The sequence below is a fragment of the Pipistrellus kuhlii genome, unplaced genomic scaffold (assembly GCF_014108245.1).
Source record: "Pipistrellus kuhlii isolate mPipKuh1 unplaced genomic scaffold, mPipKuh1.p scaffold_m20_p_2, whole genome shotgun sequence".
NCBI lineage: Eukaryota > Metazoa > Chordata > Mammalia > Chiroptera > Vespertilionidae > Pipistrellus > Pipistrellus kuhlii.
In genome coordinates this window covers 168,935,343-168,958,689 of record NW_023425515.1, presented here as the reverse complement: position 1 = coordinate 168,958,689, position 23,347 = coordinate 168,935,343, and the positions used below count along the sequence as shown (strand labels likewise).

General features: G+C 52.3%; 2 protein-coding genes across 16 annotated transcripts in view; one reads left to right on the top strand and one right to left on the bottom strand.

Moving 5' to 3' along the window:
- ERI3 (ERI1 exoribonuclease family member 3) overlaps nucleotides 1-9,640 on the top strand; it is a 126,363-nt gene extending 116,723 nt beyond the window's left edge. For 13 of the 14 annotated variants that reach the window (XM_036444430.2, XM_036444434.2, XM_036444433.2 and 10 more), the window contains one exon: nucleotides 9,126-9,640. In XM_036444430.2, coding sequence (XP_036300323.1) covers nucleotides 9,126-9,208 — 83 coding nt within the window. In that variant the 3' untranslated portion in view covers nucleotides 9,209-9,640. The remainder of the gene's footprint in view (nucleotides 1-9,125) is intronic. The other variant, XR_006742204.1, reaches the window with a different exon arrangement.
- A 435-nt stretch (nucleotides 9,641-10,075) lies between these two features.
- DMAP1 (DNA methyltransferase 1 associated protein 1) lies at nucleotides 10,076-18,491 on the bottom strand. Of its 2 annotated transcripts, XM_036444414.2 has the most exons (10): nucleotides 18,344-18,491; nucleotides 17,720-17,811; nucleotides 17,298-17,493; nucleotides 12,095-12,253; nucleotides 11,801-11,968; nucleotides 11,340-11,525; nucleotides 11,121-11,192; nucleotides 10,799-10,871; nucleotides 10,411-10,706; nucleotides 10,076-10,188 (listed from the first exon to the last, which is right to left on the bottom strand). In XM_036444414.2, exons 1-10 carry the CDS (start codon nucleotides 18,446-18,448, stop codon nucleotides 10,129-10,131), a joined length of 1,407 nt encoding a protein of 468 aa, XP_036300307.1. In that variant the 5' UTR covers nucleotides 18,449-18,491; the 3' UTR covers nucleotides 10,076-10,128. The 2 variants fall into 2 exon arrangements, with proteins under 2 accessions (XP_036300307.1, XP_045440702.1); XM_045584746.1 differs by lacking the exon at nucleotides 17,720-17,811 and having other exon boundaries at nucleotides 18,344-18,481.
- Between the last annotated feature and the right edge of the window lie 4,856 nt (nucleotides 18,492-23,347).

Below are 23,347 nucleotides of genomic sequence, written 5' to 3'. Positions count from 1 at the left end.
CCCTTTATTTTATCTTCAGCGTGTTCTTGGCAGGCTAACTCCCCTAAGTTGGAAGGTTGGGAGATGGCTCTACAGCCTCAGACATGCGCAAACTTGAAAACATGCAGCAGGATGTAAAGGGCTATTTCCCCATTGGGCTTCTCTTTTTAAGGATGAAGCAAGTTTCCATGAAGGTCTTTTAGCAAGAGGCCAGAAGCCCTGGTCGCCCCTAGACCAGTGACTGGCCAGGGAAATGGGGTCACCGCAGATGGCTCAGACCACGGAGCATTCGCCCTGGTCACGTGAGTGAGGAGTGGGCCCAGCTTGCAGAAGGGTAGGCAGTCAGAGGTGGACAGGCAGAAAGGTGAAGGCAGGAGGGGTGATTACATGGAGAAGCAGAGTTGTAAATGGGTTCAAGTGACATGGAAGAAAAAGTGTCTTATCATCAGAAACTAGGAGTATTTGAATTTAGTATTTCAAAGGAAGAGCAGTAGAGGGTGTTAAAAAGGTTGAAGGTGTGATTGTGGAAATGGTGGGAATAAGGTACAACAGACAAGGCATTCATGCTGAAGCCAAAGAACCCAGAGGACGTAGAGGCTGTCCCAGGCAGGCTCAGGAAGGAGGTGGCCGGGGTCTGCGCATGCTCACAAGAAATCCTCCAGGTAGGCTGCGGCACAGAGCCTAACCTCTCTAGCTCCCAGTCCCCGTTTTGGAAAACGTCCCTGGTTAGTCAGACCGTTAAAGAAAGGGGTGAGGACCCCGGAAGACAGTCCCAGAGGAGGCTCCTGGGGGACAGGTGGAGGCGGAGGCTTGGTTGGGGCAGAGGTGGCTGCCAGGCACGGCGGTGTGCTCAGCTGGTCTCGGTAGCCACCTCCGTCCCTGGCCAGGTCCTCTTCGCTCAGCGCACCTGGCCGTCCTCGGGCACTCTAGCTCTCGCGTCCCAGAGCGAGGAGGAGGTGAGGCTTGTTGGCCCCTCTACCTGGATGGGGCTTGGCTAGAAACAAGTGGGGGGAGGCGGCACCCATTATAATGGCCTGAGCAGCCTCCCTGTTACTACGGCGTATTTCACTTTTAATTCTGACATATAATGTAATGATCTTTTTTAAGGCCCGATGATATTATCTGCCTGACTAGATTATTGAGTCTTCATCATCTCCAGATAAATTTATGGCCAGGACGAGGCTCAGGATTTATCATCAGTCAATAGAGCTCGATACTCTAACAAGGCGTGTAATAAGATATACATATTTAATGATCCAAGGGGAGGAGCGCTAATGGGCGCCCCGAGTGAGTGGTCCACGGGGCTGGGGCTCTGCCCTAGGGCTGCCACAGCAGTAGGGGCAGGGACGTGGTCTGTGCCCTGTAGTCCCAGCTCTGGCCTTTCTCAGGACTGCCTCAGTCTCCTCCTCGTCAGGACTCCGGGGTGAGGCGGGCAGGGTGGGCGAGGCAGCACTAGGGACCGCCTCGGAGCTGGGGCCTAGACCTCTCCAGCCCAGAAGGCGCCTGCACCTCACTGGGGAGCTCTCCCTGCTTCTGGGCCAGGGAGGGGCTGGGGGTATCCTTAGACCTGTATACCCCGGCCCCTGCGCACGAGGGTGGGCCCACAGGGGGAGGGGGTGCCGGGGCCGCGTGCCCAGGCCGCTGATGGTGACGGATGGTTTTTCATTACAGCCTCTCAGGTCCTGCCCGCGCCCTGTGTGGAAATTCTATTTATTCCCTAATTTGTAAAAATTCCCTCTTTATCTGATCCCAATCAGGGCGGGGTAATTGGCTCTCTGGGGCAGCGGCTGGGGTCCTTGATGAAGAGCTATGTGGATGTACCCAGCCCGGCCCCCGCCCGGCCCGCCACCAGGGCCCACAATTAATAATGATTTGCAAATGGCAGACAAGCAATAACACAGAAAGATGTGGCGTCCGCGCTGCCTCTTCATTTCCTCCCCGTGCAGATATAAATGGCCACAGAACAAAAACCCAGCGCTATAAATTCTGGAATTAGTTATTCACCGGGATAAATGGGCCTGCAGCCTCCACCCCTCTCCCGCCACCCTCCTCGCCTCCTTTCCCTGAGCCAGGTCTGTATCCCCAGGTGTGCTCTGAGCCTGGCCCGTGGCTCCTCGGCATCTTTGTCTCCCGACTCAGTTCCCCGGCTTCCTCCTGGCCCCTTCCCACCACTCCAGCTGCCCCTTCCTGTATGGCCCGGAGTGGGCGTGGTCACCTGCTGGGGTCTGTAGCTTCCTCAGCCTCCAGCTCCTCTCACTGCCCACCCTGGGTTCTGTCCGCACTCTGCACTGGGATTTGAATGGAGTTGACACATCCTGCCAGGCCTGGGCTTCCGGTCGGGGTTGGTCTTGGGCATCTTCTTTGGCTTTGGGGACCAATCTAGTCACTTGCTCGGCCAAGTCTGAGTTGGGCCCCTGGTGGCCAGATGTGATGTAAGTGACATAAGGGGTGTGATGCTGTGCTCACCGGTCAGGCTGTTGTGGGATATGTTGGCACATGCATTTCCGGGCACTCTGCCCTCTCGGCCAGGCGCATCCTCTCCCCACCCCCCAAGTGGCTGCGAGCTGGCGGGTAATGGGCGTGTAATGGCCTCATTTCCATGCCCGGCCTCCAGGAGCAGCGGTAAGTGTTTGATTGCCTTAATTTCCAAACACATCATTATCCCAGCTTTACCAGCGCTTAATAAACACTTTATGAGGATTTTTTTAAAAACATCTTCGGTCCGCATACTTCTCTGAAGTGATAAACTCTAATTAAGTCTAATATTTAAAAATATGGTAATGGTGAGTTGTTTGAATAAGTGGACTGCATTTCTGTAATTTCATTATTACGTAAAGCACGCTAATTATTTGGAGCACGCTTATTATGGAGAGAGAAATCGCCTGCTAATCAAGATGAAATTGCCTTTTCCCCTTATTGTGGAGCCACCGTCATCCTTCACCATCAGCCCTGTGGCACCTCCAGGCACCTCGGTGGGATGGAGGGGGGTGAGGGGGGCCCTGGAGAAGGGGTCACTTTAGAGTTGAGGCTCTAAGGGCCCTGTCTAGGGGGGGATGGGAGCTGTGGGAGCCGTGTCTGTGGAGAGATAGAGTCTTTATCTGGGGGGGGGGGGGGTGTGTGTTACATGGGACAAGGTGGCGCTGTTGGGGAGCCCAGAGGACTGGGGACCATGACTGGGACAAGAAACCGGGGGTTAGGAAATATCAGAGTTGCTGTTGGAATAACAATATTATTATTGGTGGTTATTAGAGTAACAACAACAATAATAACTAACCCAGCCACTGTTTTAGGCACTTGACAGAAACTAATTTCATTTTTTTTTAAACCCTTTGAGGGGAGTAATTGCTGTAATTATCATTTTTATTTCCATTTTAGAGAAAAAGAAATCGAAACTAGAGAGGTTCACACAGTTAAGTGGTGGCATTTGGATTTGAACCCAGAATGTAAGGACGTACAGGGTCCCTCTGCTGGTTCAATCCTAAATTCACTGCCTTCCCTCTGAGCTGCAGTTTGCTGTTGTATCCTGAACTGACCCAGCCGTAGCTTAGGGTGCTGGCCCCCAGCAGAGAGTTGCAATTTAGCAAGTAAAATATAGGACACTGGTTAAATGAGAATTTCAGATAAACAACAATAATTGTTTTAGTATATATACGTCTCAGGTGGGGCTGGGGACGTATTTAATCTGGCAAGCCTATGTCAGGCAGGCCCTTTGCTCTCCAGCATGCTGCTGCCCAGACGTCCAGACAAGTGGAAAGATGTGGCGGTAAAACGAGTTCTAGAAAGTCTGCACACTCAGGGCTCTTGTTCACTCCTTCTTCCCATGGCTCCTACTCCTTGCACTGTCCTCCCCACCCCCTCGCTGCTGGTCCCTGCTCCACAGGTTCTGGCCGCACTCCCACCAGCTCCTGGAGGTCATGAGGTCGAGCTCCCAGCCCGGAGGCCTCGGGTTGGGTCTGGGTCGTTTTTAGGCCACATTTTCAAAGGTCATCAGCTTGTCTCCCTGCTGCCCTGATGTCCCCTTTGCCTCTTGGATCATTTCACATTCATTCTCTTTCCGGACTCCAATAGACCCACGTATGGGAATCGTGGTATGGCAGAGGTATAATATCAAAAGGGCAAGGAAAAGTGTGGGTAGTCAATCCATGGTGATAGAACAAGTGGCTGTCCACTAGTGAGAAAATAAAGTTAGCTCTTCTGTTTCTCACCATGTACAAAATAAACTCTATACAGTTTTAAAAAGTTAAACATAAAAATGGAAAGTATTAGAAGGAAATATATAATGGCTTTCTAATAATACCAGGATAGGGAAGGCCTTTTTAAGCAATATATAAAGCGTAGAAGACATAAAGGAAATGTCTGATAAGTTAGATGTCCCATAGGAACCTCAAGACTTAGCACATCTGGAGCTAAGTTCATCACTGACCCCAGCCTGCACCCTCTTGGTGTGCCTTATCTCAAGATTCTGGGCTCCTCCCTCCAGCCTGCTGATCCCCTCACTAAGGCTTGCTCATCCTATTTCCTAAAAATCTATTTCCTCCGTCCACTTCTCCAGATCACCAGTAGGCCTCTGCCGCCACTGGCCTCCATTTCTGGCCTGGACCATAGTACAATCTGCTAATGGGTGTCTCTGCCTTGAGGGTCAGTCCCTCCTCAAATAATCATTCTGAAACATGGATTTGGTCCTGTCTGCTTCTCCTTAAACATGTTGGTGCCTCCCAGTCATTCCCAGAATAATAAGACCTTGTTTCTTAGCTTGTCATTTGGGACCATATCTGTTTTCGCTAGCCAGTCCCTGCTGCCTCACCAGCTTCATCTCCTGCCACTCCCCTGCCTCTTAGTCTTCATCACCCACCACCACCGCTTGCTCAACTTCACATTTCCCCTCCAGAATGTGCCTGTGCCGCTCACTGTGCAAGGACACCTCCCCACCTTCAGCCCCAACATTCTGGCCAGCCCCTCCCCTACGCCCTTCAGACCTCTGCTTAACTTCGTCCTCCCCGGATCCCTTTTCTGGTCCTCGGACTGAATGAGGTGCCTTTTCTGTGCCTCCTTCTCATAGCACTGTTCAAACTGCACCACCTACAGGTCTGTCTCTGAGCTCTTCAAGGAAGCTACAGTCTGTGCAGCCCTGGGACCACCATGGCCGGTGTGTGCCCAGCACACACGAGGTGTCAGTGTGTTTGCTGAATTAATGAGCACACAAATGAGTGACCTCCAAGACATTCCTGGCCCCCTTCCCTCCTCGGGGTAGCCTGGCCCAGGTCCTGCTTCCTGTCCTCTGATGTCCAATTCCCAAACAAGTGCAGCTAACCGTGTCAGCCTCAGGCGGCCGTGCCCGGTGAGCTCTCACCGGGTGTTCTGATGGTCTGAGCTACCCTCCCCTAGCAGATGCAGGGCTCTCCTTGGCCAGCCAGCAAGTTTATCCTTTGTTAGGTGCTACTCTACGCACCTGTCCGGGGGACTGATGCCGCCGCACCCCTCCCATTGTGGTCTTGGCAATATAAAAATATTTTCAACATTAAGAATGTTAATGCCCATAGAAAGAAGAGGGTCGTTTTTTTCACAAGTTGATGACCCTGCAAGAACATAAAACAGGTTAGTCTTCTAGAATTTGGAGGTGATGAAGACCTGTTTCTGGAGGCCTTCAGTGTGAGCACAGGCTGTGACCCAGCTCCTCATGTCCCCACCCCATGACAGCTTCAGGCTCACCTCATTAGCTCAGTGAGAGGTGCCAGACGATGGGCTGCTGCCCCAGGTGGCCCAGCGCTTCAAACAGAGGACTCTCCCTGCTGCCTTCTCTCTGATCTGTTAAAAGACCCAGATCTGTTTCTGTGCTTCTGCCCAGTTCCCTCGTTTTCTAGCCGTGCCATTGATTGTTTAAACTGATCAGGAAGTAGGTTGCATGGGCTTTTATGCAGGCTTCCAGGGCGGGAGAAGAAGCCTGTGTTGGAAGCCCGTAAGTGCTATGCCACTGACTTTTGGGTGAACTGAAGCAAGTGGCTCCCCATCTGGGTTCCTCTTCATGTCGTAGACCAGTTGCAACAGGACTCGACAATCCCCAGAAAACAGGGCCAGTAGTCAGTCCAAGTGGGGGAGTGAATGATGGTTGGTTTCATCAAGTGTGCCAGCTGTGCCATGCATGCCATGGATTGTGCATTATACACTTCCTCACCATTGGGTGGAAGCTAGCATGTCTTCCCTTCAAGAAGAGGCATTCCAAACAGAAGGCATGTACAGAGACCCGAGGCACATCACCTGTTACTCCTCCTAATCCCGAAGGCGCGTCCATTGTCACCTTGTGGAGGACCCGAGGCCCAGTGGGCACAGTTCAGACTTCAAACAAGTCTGTCTAACTCCAGAACCCACTTTGTCATTTTCAGAAAACAATAAGTGGTTCCTTGACATGGGAAGATAGAGGTTAGGACTTCAAAGAGGAAAGGAGGTGACCAGGTTTGTGTAAGAAAGATCACTTTGGCAACAGGAGAATGAATTTGAGGGGGAAAGAGGACAAGTTATTGCTGTAGAAGCAAGAAATGATGTGCTGGCCAAGGCAGTGGCTGCCAGAATGACAGGAAGTAGGTGATTAGACAGAAAATGAGAGTCTACAGTTCGCACTTGATTAGATTTGGGGAGTGAGGGAGAAGGGCAGATTTGGGGAGTGAGGGAGAAGGGCAGGTGTCGGGCCTGACTCGGGTTTCTTGTTTGGGCGTTTGGGGGTCCTTTCCCAGGGATGGAGAACACGGGGGGGTGAAGAGGCTTGTGGAGGAAAACCAGTTTATTACTGGACGTTTGGAGTTTGTATGGAGATCTAGAAAGAGATGCTCCAGAGCACTTGGGTCTGTTATCTGAGCTCAGGAGAGAGGTCCAGGCCGCAGACGGTGATCCTCGGGGAGCTGACGTTCCTCGTGTGGATGAATCCTCGTCTCCCTTGTCTTTAGCATCCTTGTCTGAAGAGGTCAAGGACAGCTGCTGGGGCACATGGGCTTCTCCCAGCTCAGGGCCGGGCACAGGTGGGAGGTCAGTGCTTGCCCTCTGGATGGCCGGTCGCCTGGGGGCAGGGGCTGGCACTTCCACTTGGGCCCGAGGAGGCAGATGGAGTGATTTGTCCAGCACTGAGGGAGGAGCCAAATGAAGTCAATAGAAAACTAATTTTCTTTTCTGCTGGAAGAAATGAGGTGTGTGGCCGCTCGGTAATTGCAGATAACGAGGGGACTTATTCTTAATATGCAGAGCGGCTATGGTCCCCAGAGTACAGGAAGGATTGGAGGTGCCGGACAAGACCAGACTTAGGAAGAAAATCGCCCTATCAGAGTCCCTCTGATGGCGTTATCACAGCCCTAGGCCCTGTCATAAACCCTCCCCCCTCCCAGGGTCCCTCCTGCCCCAATCCCACCCCCACATGGCCCTTCCTGCCCCATTCCTCTGCCTTTCAACTGCCTACCTCCTCCTGTCACAACCCCTCCCTCCACTCTCCACCCCCGCCGCACAGGCATACACACTAAGGGAGACAAATGACAGGGCCTCTGATGAGCAGGGTGTGTGTCCGGCCCATAAACCATGGGGATGGGTCACGTCTGGAGTTGCCATGGCCGCCACTACCCGCCCATCCGTCTTCCCTCTTCTGCCTCAGACCAGTCCTTGTAGCTTCTCGAGTCTCTGGAGGAACAAGGTATCCCTGTGACTAGGTCCTGGGTCACACCTCTCCATGCTCACATCTGCCATCGATACATTCATGCAAGGCAGGGCCCAGTCTGGCCTAAGCAGAGGCTGCAGAGCTGGTGACTGGCTGATACTGGCCCAGGCCTGACCAGAGACTTCTTACTGCCTTTTTAGCTCTGGTGGGTCCCCTCTCCTAGTCTAAGGTCCCGGCAAGGGCAGGTTGAGACTCAGTAGAAGGGGTTGGTCCTTGGCAGCAGTGGAGCCTCCTGACCCCACCTTGACCTTACCACCTCCCATACCTGATTATGACATCAATGTGCAATACCTCTGCCATCACAACCATCGATCCCATCAGGGCTGGTGGCAGCTGAGGCCCTGATTATGGGCTGGAGCGTCTGTGGGAGGCGGGAGGGGTGGGAAGAGAGTCTGGCGAAGGGATCAGGAGTTGGTGGCTGCTCTGGGCAGTGGGAAAGGAAACCCAGGCCCTCCGCCATTTCTGTCCTGGGCTTTCTCTAGTCACTATAGTAGTGGGACAAGCTCTGGGAAGTTGTACCTCCTGCTGGTGATGACAGAACACACCCTGACCCATGTCCATGATACTAAAGCCCCAGAATATGTGTTCCTGTGACCACCAGGATTCTGGGACCCTTGGAGTATGGGGAACGAAACTGGTGAGATTGCCTGACAGGGTGGCAGACACAGACACATTTAACCTGAGCCACACCAGACAGGACTAAAGTCCTGCCGGCACCAGCTCTGAGCCTGTGGGGTAGGAGAGGCAGGGCTTGGGCTCAGGTGTGTCCAATGGAAGGTTAAGGGGCAGGGCGTTAGGGAACCAAAAGCCTGCACCCTCTCCGCTGGTCAGGCCTGCACAGGAGCAGTTCCAGGCAGGTTGCTGTTCGAGTACATGAGCCTGGGGCCCAGGGCAGGTGTCTCCCAGGGCCCTGGCCCAGAAGTGCCGAGGCTTGTGCCTTGTCACCAGTGATTATGGCCTGGGCCATGTCTCACACACACGCAAGTGGCGGCAAAGTCACCCTGGCCGTGGGCGTGATGAATGGCCGCACAGTAATGAAATGGAGACATCAAGGCGGGTGGCGGGAAGACGGAGTGTGGCGGACAGGCCGTCCCCACGCGGCGGCAACAAGAAGGATCGCCCAGCGGCCGGGGGCCGTCAAGGGAGAAATTACACATTTACTCTGCCTTTTTCTTACTGCGACGGCGCCCATACATCACCACTGGGGCCGGGGCGGGACACGCCGGCCAATTTCCAGCATGAATTATGGGACCGAGAAACATTGAGACCAGGCTTCCTGCCCGGCCAGCATCATCCAGCCCAACCTAACGCTGGAGGTGCTGCCACAGGGAGTGGGACCCCTAGTTTAAAGTCTGGCTCCGAATCTGACCCTGCTTCCCACCCACGTAAGAGCACCTGGGGGTGTGGGAGGGGGATCTGGGGTCCATCTGAGCGTCTTTCCTTTCCCTTTCAGATGACTGCAAGAACATTGCCAACATCATGAAGACACTTGCATATCGAGGCTTCATCTTCAAGCAGACCTCGAAGCCGTTCTGATTGGCCGAGAACGGGATGGGGCAGTACAGGGTAGCTGCTTGGCCCAACCCAGAATCCTCCTCTCCCTCGCCAGAGGGAAAAAGGGAGAGTGGCACAGCTCTGCATCGAGTGTCCCCAGCCTGCCCTGCGGGCCTGTGCCCTGGGTAAGGGCGTGGCCACTTGGTCCCTCCGGAGCAGATACTTTGTGGCCCCCCATCCCCATCCCTCAACCTCAGCCCAGTATTAGCCCCTCCCATTATGGGCCTGGGCTAGGGGACCCAGGCACGTACTGCCTCTCCCTGGTACACAGGCTTCTGCTGGGGCCACCAAGCCCCCTGTGCCCCCTCCCATCTGTAGTGCATGGTGTGTGGTGCCCCCAGGGCTCCAGGACAGATCTCGTGTCCACCCCATCCCCGCTGTGAACGTGCCACTGAATAAAGTCGGGGAAATAAGGCCCTGGGTAACGTGTGGACCAGATATGCTGTGCCTGATGCTGTCAGGAAGGGTAGGAGCTAGTGTGTTCCAGGCTGCTCTGTGCTCAAGGCCACCGGTGCAGCTAGCTGTCACTGACGTGCCTCTGAGCCCTTCTCCCCCTGCCCCCCCCCCCCACCCCCGGTGAACATGTACAGGGCCACAGCCCCTGAGCATGAGGCTGCCTGAAGCTGCTGGAATCTGAGGCCATGGCTGCATGTGAGCCACCGTGAGTGTGGAACCACAGGTGTTCCTAGGCACAGGTGTTTGGGCAACATGGGCAGTGCTTAATGATTAGAGGACCTCCATGCGAGCAGGCCCCAATGCCACCCATAAAGTGGGTGTGGTGATTCCCTCCTGGCCACCCTCCCAGCCAGGGGCGGCAGAAATGGTGGGAAAGAAACGGAGGCAGCCCAGTCCACTCAGCAACTCTATTTACACAGCAGCAGCGTTCACACCCGGCGTGGCCCTCATGGCTTCTTGGCTTTCTTCACAGAAGAGGAGCTGGAGGCCGATTCCCGTCGCTTCCTCTGAGGATACAGAGAAGACGACGAGATCAGTGGCCAGCCCCTGGGGCCTGGTTCAGGCTTGGTGCATGTGTCTCACACTGGCCATCCACCCCGTCCTGCCCTCAGTCTCCACCCCCGAGTGGCAGTTCCCATTGCAGGCACCAGAGGGAGCAAGCCTGTGCGCACGTGAGCATGCTCACATGCTGGGCCAGTTCACACTCCTCGGCTTGTCCGGGCTCTTACCGAATTGGGCGTGAGAGGTGCACCCACCACATCGATGATGGTGTCCTTGGTGAGATCGGGGGCAAGACCAGACTCGGGTGCCGCCGACTCGGCAGAGGCCGGGGCCGGGCCCGATGCCGGTGTGGCAGGGGCCCCCAGCACGCCGGCCCGCGCCAGCGCCTCGTGCCGGTGCCGCAGCATCTGAAGCTCGTACTCGCAGTTGGCACAGGCCTGCTTGAGCTCGTAGAGCAGCACCAGGTCACTCCGCAGCTCGTTGAACATGTGCACCAACTCCTCCGTGGGCGTGGGGCTCAGTTCTGCGGGTGGAGGGTGGGAGGCGCAGGGCCGTGCTGGAAGGCTGGCGACAGGGACCACCCGCCCTGCCTTTATCCGCGGCCTCCATACTCACCCACACCCAGCTCCAGCAGCATCTGCTCCAAGGCCTTGATCTTCTTCTGTCCCACAGAGCTGGGCAGCTTCATCTGCAATGACCCAGCAGCTCAGCCCTCGCCCCCACAAGCACCTTAGAGTGAAGGGGACTAAGGCAGTGGGGAGTGGAAGAGAAGCTAACCCCTGGCGGCAGCTCTGGGGCAGAAAAGGAAATAGCCAGCAAGCGGAAGTTATGACCACAGCCTGGCCTCGTCCCCGAGGCCACCTCTACCTGCAGCACATGGCACCCCCTCCCGCTCCAGCCCAGGGCCCAGACACATTGAAGGAAGTGACACACGTACCCGCTGGCTCCTCAGCGTGACGCCTGCAGACTTGAAGTCTGGGAACTTGATGCCCGCAGTCTCAGGAACAGCCTGGGGGAGAAGGCGTTGGGAAGTGTCACAGGAATTGGACCTAGTGTGAGTCCCAGCCCCCCGCCGGCTCCGGGTGCTCTGAGCCTTCCCCTATCCCCTGTGCCAGCGGCCCCTCCACCCTGGGCTGGGCTGCTTTAGTCTCCACACCGGCTTCTCGGCCTCCTTTTTCTGGGGCAGCTTCTTCTTGGGGGCCTTGCGTTCGGTGCGCCGCTGCTCTGCAGTGGTGTCTGCCGCCGTGATCAGCTTCTGCAGGTCCTGGCTGCGCTTCTCCCGCTCCTTCTTCCGGGCCTCGATCTTGCGCAGCTCCTGTAGCAGGTACTCCTCCTCCGCCACCTGGGAGAGAGACGCTAAGACCCGTGTGCAGGTCCTTGGGGAGGGAGGGTAGACGGAGAGGAAGGGGTGCTAGGGAATCTGAGAAAAGATCATCGGTGAGGTGAAGGACTATCAGAGCAGGGAGGGTGGCTAGTGCGGGGGTAGGGCTGGGAGGGGGGCGCACACAGGTACCAGCCAGTGGGAGGTAGGGGGACTTGGGGCAAGAGAGTTGAGGGTATCGAGGATGGAGACAATGGATTTGGGGGCATGGAGGAGTTTGGGGGCTCAGGGCTGACCTGCTCTGGGGTCCGGTTATAGAGGCGCTCCAGCTGTTCCTTCCGCCGTCGCTCATGCCCAGCATCGAATACTGGTATCTTAAGGTCTGTGCCTGGCACAGCCCGCACATTGGCAAGCTTAGCGCAGATGTGGTAGTACCGTTCCTTCAAGTCCTCCACGGAACGCTTCTGAGGAGAAGACACGGGGGGTGGGCTGGGGCGGGGGACACTCAGAGGCATGTGGAAGGGGCGGATGAGAGCAGTGGGCCTGCTAGGCCTGGGGTTAGGCACACATGCAAACGAGCACCTGCTCACCTTGAACTGCTGGTGGTCATACCGGTCGTGGATAACTACAAAACGAAGATCAAAGCGGCGGCTGAGATCGAAGAGGTGATCGGTTTCTGCCTTAGTCCAAGCGTCGTCATGAAGATAGAGCTGGTACTCCTGCTCTGAATACACGGGCACCTGCACCGTCTAAGGGCACAGAGGGGCAGAGTTGGGGCATGCCCACGTGGTGTCATGTCCAGTGGGCGCTAGCCTGCTTTGACCATAGCCCTTCTGTTTATTGCCAATCCCCGGGCTAGACAAAAGCAAATCCTCTGCCTGGGCCTTGCCCGGGCAGCCTGGAGATGGCTTCCAGAGGGAGGAAAGAAACTGCTTGATCAGAGGCTGGGCATCTGCCTCTGTGTCCACTCCAGGAGTCATTTCACCGTGCCTTCGGCTCCACAGCCCCAGTAACCGCACACATGCTCCTGCCCACTTGGTTAAGGTGACAGGCCCACAAGACAAGCACTTCAGTGGAAGCCAAAGGTCAAATATGGAGGGGGCAGGTGGCTAAATCTGGAACAAGGCCCACTCCTCTAGCCCATGGACACTTGTCTGAAGCACGCCTGCCACCCAGTGGTGGCAGTGAGACGTGCAGCTCCCACAGCTCTATAGAAAAGGCACCTGAATCCTACTTCCAACATATGCACCCCAGCCTGTGCGTCCCCTAGACCTCCCTCAGGGATGAGCAACACACCAGCTGAGTCTGCCAGTCAGGGACCCGGAGAAAAAGTCAATGCCAGATTGGACCAGCGAAGTTTATCAAAAATCACAGGGCTCTGAACCTGCTCTCAAGACCCTAATTCCAGCTGCCTCTTGAACATCTGTGGTTCACATACAACTTAAGATGTTCAAGTGACCAATGTTAATAAGACTCATTGTGGTAATCATTTTGCAGTATATACAAATATTGAATCATTATGTTGTACTTAAACTAATGCTATATATCAATTACACCTCAATTAAAAAAAATAAAAATATGTTCAGTACTGAGCCCGGCACCCTCCCTCAAAGTTACATCTCCTCCTGTCCAGATCTCAGTCACAATCACCATCAGCCCAAGCCAGAAACCGAGGAGGCATCTTAATTCCGACCTTTACCCTTAACACCCCTCACCCCACACACAAATCTGTGGCTTTTACCTCTGGAAACTCTACCACTGTGACATCCCAATCAAGATTACCACTACCGTTTTCCTGGATCAGAGAAACAGCCCTCCCCTGGTCCCTGCTCCATTCAGTCCTCCCCCAAGCAATTCGCCATCTGTAGCTAAGATAGATCTCTAAACAGTGCTACTCAAAGGACAGCTACAGGCCAGTGCTGCCTGCACACTGTTATCCCTGATGTATGGTAAGTAAGAAAATTGAGAGTAGGCACTTAGAAGCCTTTGTAACAATTTTACAGTAGTCACGCACAGCTGAATCTGACAGAGAGGAAGGCGGACTTGTATTTTGTCTATCTATTTTTAAATATCCTTTACCATGGATAACTTAAGAAGCACTGTTCTAGAATATACATCTGAGCAGGTCACCCATCCATTTTTAAGCCCCTCAAAGGCTTCCACTAGCCCAGAGGTACCCTAAACTCAATAGTAAGGGTTGTCTGGTTCATTTCCTACCTTTGGGGTTAAGCCCAGGGCCAGGCACCCTATAGGTGTGAATGAATATTTACTGGGTCAACCAGTGAAGCCAGGGGTGAAAGCCCTCTCTCTGCAGCCATTGTCCCTCCTGGACCTCAAGTTCCAACCAAATGACCATCAGTGATGTCTCCCTCAGCTTCTGTTGTTCTTGCCTGAAATGTCTTCAATCTCCCCATTCCTTCTTCCTAAATAACTTCCTCTCCTCTGGGAAGTCTCGGTTTCCCAGGTTTGGTTAAGTATCCCTCCTGTGCATTTGAATGCCATTTATTTTAATACAGCACTTGGAAACTGTGTAGCCAGTCCTGCTCTCAAGGAGTTCACAGCCAAGTGAGGGAGCCATTCATTCATTCAACAAACATTCATCATGGGCCTGCTAGACCTCTGCTGGGGCAGGGATGACAGTCCAGCTGAAGAAACAACAGTTGTCTGATGACAAAGGTATGCCTCGGGGTAGCAAGTGACACCTGATCCAGCCTGGGAACGGTGGTCAGGGTGGAGGTAAGTGAGGCCTGGTTCAGTCTGAAGGGCAAGCAGAAGTGAACTGGTGAGGGAAGACGGTGGAGAAAATCCGAGGCAGAGGGAGCAACACAAACACGATGAGAAACAGCCTCGTGTGTGTGAGCGTGGCAGTTAGGGACACAAGGGCAACACAGGGAAAGGCATGGAAAGTCAGCAGAGACCAACTGCTGCAGGCCTGTGTGCGTGAGCCAACAGGCTAGTTTTAAAGAGTGAAGTGGTCATGATTCTCTTGCAAAGAGCACCCTGGCAGCAGTGAGGACAGATGGGGTGAAAGGAGAGCCTGGGAGACTAGCTGGCAGGTTTTAGAGAGAATGCAGGTAAGTAAGGCCTGAACTAAATCAGCATAAGTGGAAGGTAGAAAAAAGGACACAGACTTGAGGCTTTAAAAACCAGAGGACTTGGCAACTGGACATGCAGCGGGGAGAGACGTGCTGTCACTGGTGACTCCTGTTTCTGGCTTGAGCAAGAGGGCAGCAGTGAGCCATGGACTAGTAGTAAGCAGGGCGGTAAGCAGGACTCCAGGAGCCAGTAGTATTGAAGGGAAGATCATTTGGTCCTTTACCTCTGACTTCATTCGCCACCTGTGGTCATCATGGTTTTTCTAAAACTGAAATTTAAAATCTGTCTGGCTATCCGCAGACATCAGGGCAAAGCCCAAATTCCTGAGCCTGGCCCTTCATCTCCCACCATGTTCTACCTTGGGCTTTAGGCTTCACCCACAGGGAAATGCCCACAGCATGCCATACATGTGACTCCTTTTTGTTGTTGTTAATCCTCACCCGAGGATATTTCTCCATTGATTTTTAGGGAGAGTGGAAGAGAGAGGGAAGGACAGAAACATCGATGTGAGAGAAACACACTCATTGGTTGCCTCCTGCATGAGTCCCGACCAGGGCCCGGGTTGGGGAGGAGTCTGCAACCTGGGACCCTTTGGTCTGCAAGCCAATGCTCTATTCACTGAGTGAAACGAGCTAGGGCGTGACTGCTTTTAAATGTGTGCCTTTTCCTCTGCCTGAAAAAAATCACTGCACTACTTTCTTAATATCATCCAGTGACATCTTTCAAGACCCAAGCTCTACGTCGGCTTGGGGAATGAAGGGTCTCGGGTTCGATTCCGGTCAAGGGCATGTACCTTGGTTGAGGGCATATCCCCAGTAGGGGGTGTGCAAGAGGCAGCTGATCGATGACTCTCTCTCATCGATGTTTCTAACTCTCTATCTCTCTCCCTTCCTCTCTGTACAAAATCAATAAAATATATTAAAAAAAAAAAAAAAAAAAAAAAGACCCAAGCTCTAACTTCAGGAAGCTTCCATGACCTTCAGAGCCTCCCACCATAGTATGTATCCTACCAAATCATAACTGATTCCTCTCCCAACCCCTCCCTAACAATACGTACAGTTTCTAGAGGGTAGATACTGTGATTCATTTTTGTGTCCCCAATGCCTAGGGCCTGGCGTGGCATGGAGTGGTATTTATTAAATGCAGCATGAATATTCTTTTGTCTTCACTTCAAATTGTCTCATCCAGCCTTTCCTCCCATTGCCTCAGTGCATCACTTCTTGATTGTCCCTTCTGGATCTTACATCTCCACCCTCTCCCTCCACTGGACCTGAGGGGCCCAAGATGGCAGAAAGATAGAAGAAACCAGGTTTGGGGCACAGGGGAGAATGATGGGTCACACCTGGATGTGCTGCGACTGAGAAGCCATCACAGGGAAGTATCTGGTGCAGTGGGATAGATCAGTCTGAGGGGAAAGAAATCAGGACTTGGGAGTCCTGGGTTTAAGCCCCTAATGCTTTCAGGCTCAAAGCCTAGGCTGTTCCAGGCTGCAAGGAATGCAAGGTCATATTGTACAGTGGCTTCAACAGGGGCCTAGAAAACCCTCACCCAGCCCTGCCTCTCTCTGGCTGACTGAGTCTGGGTAAGGCCTGCTCATCTGAGCCTTAATAATCTAAACCAGAGGTAATTCAGGTTGGACTAGGGTGCTGACATAGAGGATTAAAAACAGGAAGACGTGATGTATTATGGAAACAGAATCAGTAAGACTGAATGAGTATCACTCAGTTCTAACTCAAATGCCACCTTCTCAGAGAGGCCCGCTCTGGCCACCCTTTCTAATGAGGTCATCCCTACACTTAAAAATTTACTCTATCTCATTTCATATCCCATTAGTACCCGTTTCATTTTGTTGATGACTCTTCTCTGAAAGAATCCCATTTACTTGCTGATATGTTTCCGATCTGTCTTCCCTTACCTTCTTTGTCCTGTTGTTGATTAAAATAATGTGAGAACCCTAACTGGTTTGGCTCAGTGGATAGAGCGTCAGCCTGCGGACTGAAATGTCCCAGGTTCAATTCCAGTCCAGGGCATGTACCTTGGTTGCAGGCACATCCCCAGTAGATGTGCAGGAGGCAGCTGATTGATGTTTTTTCTCTCATTGATGTTTCTAACTCTTTGATGTCCCTCTCCCTTCCTTTCTGTAAAATCAATCAAAAATATAAAAATAATAATAATAATAATGTGAAAGCTAAGGAAGAAACTAAGTCAAGAATGATTCCCAAGTTTCTGGTTTGGGCAATTGCATGGGTAGTGGCACCATTCACTGATATGGGGAACAGATTTGGGGGTAGGGAAGAGAGAGCACTTACTTGAACTGAAGCACTTCAGGGAGAGGTGTTAAGTAAAAGATGGGATATGCAGGTGCTGTTGACTTGGACTGGAGACACTAAGTTGGGGTCAGTGGCATACAGAGGGTAACTCAAGCCACAGGACAAACGAGACACAAATAGGGAAAAGTATAGAAGAGCAAAATACCTAGGACACAGCGCTAAGGAATAGCAACACTTGAAGGGTCAAGTGAAGTCACCAAAGACCAGAGCAGGTCCAGGGAAGGACAGGATTCCATGGCAGACAAGACCCAGAGTCCCACCCCGCAGGTATTCGCCTCAGGACTGAGTGGGTAAGCATTGCTGAAACCATACAGTGGCTCACGGTGTGTGGACGGCTGTGGCCCGTGTCCAGATGGCGGTGGCTCACCTTATTGAACCTGGCGAAGGGGTAGTCTTTGCCCTCCTCAGCGGCTCGTCGCCAGTGGAAGAACATAGCTCCATCCTTGCGGGCCGGGTTAGTGAATGGCATCCACTTCCAGGGCCGCACCTTCTTGGAGCCCAGCTTGGCCTTCACTGTGCGGTAGCCTTGACCAGTGTCACTGGGTAGCAGTGGGGGTGCATCCCTGACAGCAAGGGGTAGGGAGGCGGGAGGTCAGGCTCTGAGGTGTGGAGAGAGCCTTCGGTCCACCTAGGAAGGCAGGTCCCAGAGAGAGAGAGACCTGAGCTCCTCCCGCCTCTAAGTGAGCAGAGCCCTGGCTGGCAGAGATACAGAAGGAATGGCAGAGAACTAACAGGGGCACGCAGGGGGGCCGCGACCAGGGCCGGGGGGCTTGGGGTTCTAATACTTGCTTCTTGTCCGAGTAAAGCAGTGCATAGACCTCCCGGTGCATGCCCTCCGGCCTCTTGAAAGTCAGTGTCTCTGAGGACTTCTTAGACTTTTTCTGAGAAGGGAAACCACAGGAGAGGAATCACAGCCTAGACTCCTTTTCCTCAAAATTCTTTATCCCAGCTCAGTCCCTGAACAAAGCAGCACGCACAATGGCACACACACTATGACAGCGCATGGAGGCACAGGAGCCCACCGACAAGTGCACCCCGGTGTAAGCAGGTCACTCCCCTCCCCAGCCTCACCTCCTCACCTGGGTAGAGTTCCAACCTGTCAGAGTAGAAAAGACTTTCACACCATCTCAGGATGTCACACTAAGTTGGTGCCTCCACCCCGGTTTTTGCAAGTGTCACCCTCGCTTGGTCCTCTCATCTCTTCCAAGTGTCACACCCTCTTAGTCCCCATTTCCCACAGGTGTCCCACCTCCTTCGTCCCATCCCATCAAGGCAGCACACAGTCTCTGTCCCGTTATGTCACACATATACCTCCCATCTCGCTAGCAGTGCAGCGCCCCATCACCTCGCCCACCTCCTTACCGTGGCGACGCCTCCCCGCCGCTACCCAACGCTCCCGGGCGCCCCTGCTACCTTGTCCGGGTTGATGATGTCCTTCTTGCTGATGGTCCCGGAGGCTGCATCCCCCTCCGGGCCCCCAAGTTCTAGAATGTCCCGCACGTCCGCGCCAGTAGCCATCGCGCCGGCAAGTGGGGGGGCGCCCCGAGGTCAAGGGTCAGTGCCTGAGGAGGGAGCAGGCTCAGATCAGGGGGCAGAGCCACTTCTGCCTGCCCAGGTGGGGGGCGGGGTGGCCCGGGTCAGGTCGGGGTTCCGTCTGCGTCCCGCCGCTGGGGTCTCCCTGACGGCCCCATCTGCCTCCTAAGCCCCAGCGCCTCCGCACCTTAGACCCCCGCAGCCGCCGCCGCCGCTCCCCTCTCTCTGCAAAGCCGCCGACAGAAACTACTTCCGGGCGTGCGCAGCCCATACGCGGCCGGCAGGAACACTTCCGGTCTGTGCTCCGTCGTAATGGAGCCCTTAGGCAGCGCAGCATGGAAGCCAGCCACGGCCTTTGGCGCCCGCCGGGGTTCCTGCACTGCTTGCTTTCTGGCGTTTTCTCTCTACGTTGCATTTCCGTTGCATTTGGGGCCATGGAAAGAGTTCCCAGAACTTAGGGACATTGGAAATCGCTTCATTTCTCTGAACCCATTTCTTCGTTTGTAAAATGGGAATTGTAATGGTACCTGCTTAAATGAAGTACCGCTAAGCCATCTAAAACATTAACAGCGCGCCTAGCACATTTAATTTTTAATTTTTATTTTTTTACTTGAGTTACCGGTGTTAATGTCCCCCGGTCATTAAGTGCTGAGTATGTACCGGGCGCTCTGCTAAGCCATTGGAGATGGGGAGATTAACCAGACAAAGCATGGCTGCCAAGATGGAGTGAGGTCTGGCCCTCAATTGCACTCAATTGATGGAGGAGTCTGTGGATGGGGCTTTCCTGGAGCCCAACTTCCTGAAACTTCACTGGTCCAGGAACTAACTGTATTTGTGTGGATTACAAAGAGGACCAAGAACACGGCCCCTAGCAGGGAGCAGCTGAAAGAAATACCTCTCAAGGGAAGAAACTTACTACAGGACCCTCTACCCTGCTCTGTCCACTTCTGGCTCCAAGGACCATTCCTTACCCCATAGGCAATTCCTGCTGTAAGACAGCAAACTTCTGGAGAGAAACTGCTAGAACAGGATGTCTGGAAGAAGAGTAGAAGGGATGACAAAAAGCAGCTTCCAACTTCAGCTTCTGCAAATCAGCCTGCAAACAAGGAGTATACAGGGGGCATTGAGGACTGGGAATGAAGAGAGGCTTGTAAAGGCATTAAGGAGACCGGACCCCAAGCCGAGGTTTACTAAAGACCCAGGCAGGGGCTGGAGGGGCAGACAGCCCACAGAAGTTGGCTGTCAGTGTAGCCGGTTCTGGCTTGGAGGATACAGCAGCTGCATCCACAAGCCTAGTGAGACCCCGAACTTTGGAGGACTGAGCCTGGGGGTACAAACCTTGCCTTCTTCCTGAGGCCTGATTGAATTCTGGTGAATCTTCTGAACTTGAAACAGTTTCCAGGGAAAACAAGGTCTTATAGCAGGAATTGCCCACGAATTAAGGGAATGTTCCTTGGAACCAGAAGTGGACAGAGCAGGGTAGGGGGTCCTGCACCTCTGCCTCAAACAGTTCCCTCTACTTATAGTTAATTCATTGTGTAATTATTTAATATACATCTCCCTTACTAGACTCATTTTTGTGAAGACAGTGATCAGAGAGGAAGGGAGAAGAAAAGAGAGAGACAAGCATCCATGATGAGAGAGAATCACCTATAGGCTGCCTATTGCACACACCCCACTAGTTATTGAGCCCACAATCTGGGCATGTGCCCTTAACCGGCATCAAACCTAGGACCCTTCAGTCCACAAGCCAACACTCTATCCACTGAACAAAAACAACTAAGGGAGATAATATAACGTTTGATGATGATAAGAGCTATGAAAAAATAAATTGAATAGCATGACAAGGTGGGGTCAGGGAAGGTTTCTTAGAGGAGCTGACATCTGAGCTGAGTTTAAGTGGTGGAAACAGCCACAGAATACTTGGGAAGAAATATTTCAGACAGGAGGAACAGCAAGTGCAAAGTACCTAAAATGGAGGGAACTCTATATGTGGAAGGGCCAGAGATAAAAACAGACAGTGTGACAAGTGGTAGGTGAGGAGGAGGAAAATAGGAAGACTTAAAATCAGGGGTGGTCCTGGCCAGTGTTGCTCAGTGATTAGAGTGTTGGTCCTCGCAACAAAGGGTGTCTCAGGTTCAAATCCCGATCAAGGGCACGTACCTGAATTGTAGGATCAATTCCAGGCCCTGGTTGGGGCACATGCGGGAGGCAATTAATTGATGTGTCTCTCATATTGATGTTTCTCTCTCTCCTCCCACTCCACCTCCCTTCCTCCCTCCCATTCTCTCTGTGGAAAAACCAATGGAAAAAATATCCTCAGGTGAAGATTAACAAGCAAACAAAATATCAGGGGTAGTCGGGAGTTTGGGTTTTACACTCGGGGCAATCATATGTCATCCTGTCTTGGCCACGGTCTGGGTTCTATCCCCATCCTTGGAGTGCCACTTTAGCTACTCTCATTAGAAATCCCCCAGAATGACTGGTCCAGAGCTTCTCATTCCTAGGGGAAAACTGAGTCAGGGATTGGAGAAAGGGGAGTGACAGAAGGATGCCTGTTGAGCCTTGCAGGAGCCACTGCCCACACTTCCTCTATCAGACTGCAGGGGGCATCCGGTCCCACTGCCAGTCCTTGGGGAAGCTTGCTCTGCAGCGCTCAGCCAGCCTGGCTTCTGAAGAGACTCTTTACGCTGCAGTGACCTATTAAGAAAAGGAGAGGGATTTAAGGCTGGAGCACTCTGAGGCTCCAGAGCCATCGTTAAAGGAGTTTTTATTTAATCTTGAGAGCAATAAGAAGCCATTGAAAGGCATTTGGAGGTGGGAGTGCAGCAGATTTGGGAAGAAAGCTGAAAAGAGTCAGATTCATCTTTCAGAAAAATCGCCGGTGATCTGCCAGTGGGGAAGGTGGAGCTGGAGGCAGGAGAACCAGGAAGGAGGCAGTGGAGAGTCGAATGGAACTAGAAACTGATTGGATGTTGCTGTAGGAAGCAGAATAAAAGGGCCTCAGAAGCCTACCTTTCCTCAGCCTGTCTGTTCACAATGGGGCCCAGAAATACCGTTTCCCCGAAAATAAGACAGTGACTTATATTAATTTTTTCTCCCGAAGTTGTGCTAGGTCTTATTTTCAGGGGATGTCTTATCTTTCCATGCGCTAGGTCTTCTTTTCGGAGGATGTCTTATTTTCGGGGAAACACGGTAGTAGCCTGCAGCTCCCAAGTACCTGGCCTGGCTTCTCTCCTTCCTGTTCTCCTCTCCCTTATCCCTCCCCTCTACCTCCTTAAGAATGACAGAGGGTCTCCTCATCCTCTGAACTACCCAACACGTGGTATGCACCTGCCCTGTCGTCATTTGCATATGGTGTGACAAAGATCCAGAGCATCTCAATCTGACCTGATCTTGCTCAGGTTAATTATAAACCACATAGTGGCCTGGTGCACAAATTCATGCACAGAGATGTGTCCCTTAGCCCATCCTGCATCCTCTACAATCTGGGACCCCTCAGGGGATGTCTGACTGCCGGTTTAGGCCCAATCCTTGCTGCCTGCCTGATCTCCCCTAACCACTCTGCCTGCCAGCCTGATCGCCCCCAACTAACTTGCCCCTGCCAGCCTCATCACCCCTAACTACCTCTGCCAGGACCCACCACCATGGCTTTTTTCAGAAGGATGTCTGGAAGATCTACCAGAAGGTCTTTTGATCTAATTAACATATTATCCTTTTATTAGTACAGATTTTTCAACCAATAAGGACAAATTTCTTATTAAAAAGGCAAAAACAAAAAACAAAAAAACCATGATTGGGAAAGTCACAGAAGAGTGAGAGCCATAAACTATACAGGTAAGCATTCAGACTCTCTAACATTCAAAGAAATGAAAAATTGAAAACTATCATTAGGTGCCATTTTTGTCTATCAGATAGGTGAAACTTTAAAATAGTTGTGATAAGTATGGTGACAAGGATATGGATGAAATAGACAATCCAAAAAGACTGCCATATTTTAATCTAATCAACTGAAAGGTTTATCTTTATGTATATTCCACTATGAAGAATGTTGTTGTTTTTTTATTTAAAAATATATTTTATTGATTTTTCACAGAGAAGAAGGAGAGAGATAGAGAGCTAGAAATGTCGATGAGAAAAAAACGTCGATCAGCTGCCTCCTGCACACCCTCTACTGGGGATGTGCCCACAACCCAGGTACATGGCCTTGACCGGAATCAAACCTGGGACCCTTCAGTCTGCAGGCCGACACTCTATCACCTTAGCCAACCCAGGTAGGGTTATAAAGAATGTTTTAAAACTCTATCAATTAAACTATAATATACCATTGATGATTAGATGACTTCCCATTTCAGAGATGTTAAAATGTGTGTGTGTGTGTGTGTGTGTGTGTGTGTGTGTGTGTGTGTGTGTTGGGGGCAACATTATGAATGTACTAAATGCCACCAAATTGTTCACTTTAAAATGGTTGATTTTTTGTGTCAATTTTGCCTCAATAAATTATTATTTTTTAATATGTTTTTACTTATTTCAGAGAGAGGAATGGAAAGGTAGAGAGAGAGAGAAACATCAATGATGAGAATCATCAATTGACTGCCTCCTGCACGCCCTACAATGGGGATCCAGCCTACAGCACGGGCATGTGCCCTGCCTAGGAATTGAACCGTGACCTCCTGGTTCATAGGTCGATGCTCAATCACTGAGCCACACTGGCTGGGCTCAATTAATTATTTTTAAGTGAGTCCATGAAATGTGGTATTTTGTCTCTTTCATACGATAGGAAGGTGTAAAGTGGGGCAACTTTTACTTGGGAGGAGACATTGTAACACTCCCTTGGACACCAGATCTCCAGACACATCACTGAGGTGTGTTTTATGGGGTTTA

What these genes read in the sequence shown, in the direction of transcription:
- DMAP1 (XM_036444414.2), bottom strand. Translation starts at nt 18,448, where the DNA reads ATGGCTACTGGCGCGGACGTGCGGGACATTCTAGAACTTGGGGGCCCG. An exon ending in TCACGCTGAGGAGCCAGCGG is followed by an intron (nt 10,872 to 11,120) that starts GTACGTGTGTCA and finishes GGGTCATTGCAG; the next exon opens with ATGAAGCTGCCCAGCTCTGT. An exon ending in GCTGCTGGAGCTGGGTGTGG is followed by an intron (nt 10,707 to 10,798) that starts GTGAGTATGGAG and finishes CTCCACCCGCAG; the next exon opens with AACTGAGCCCCACGCCCACG.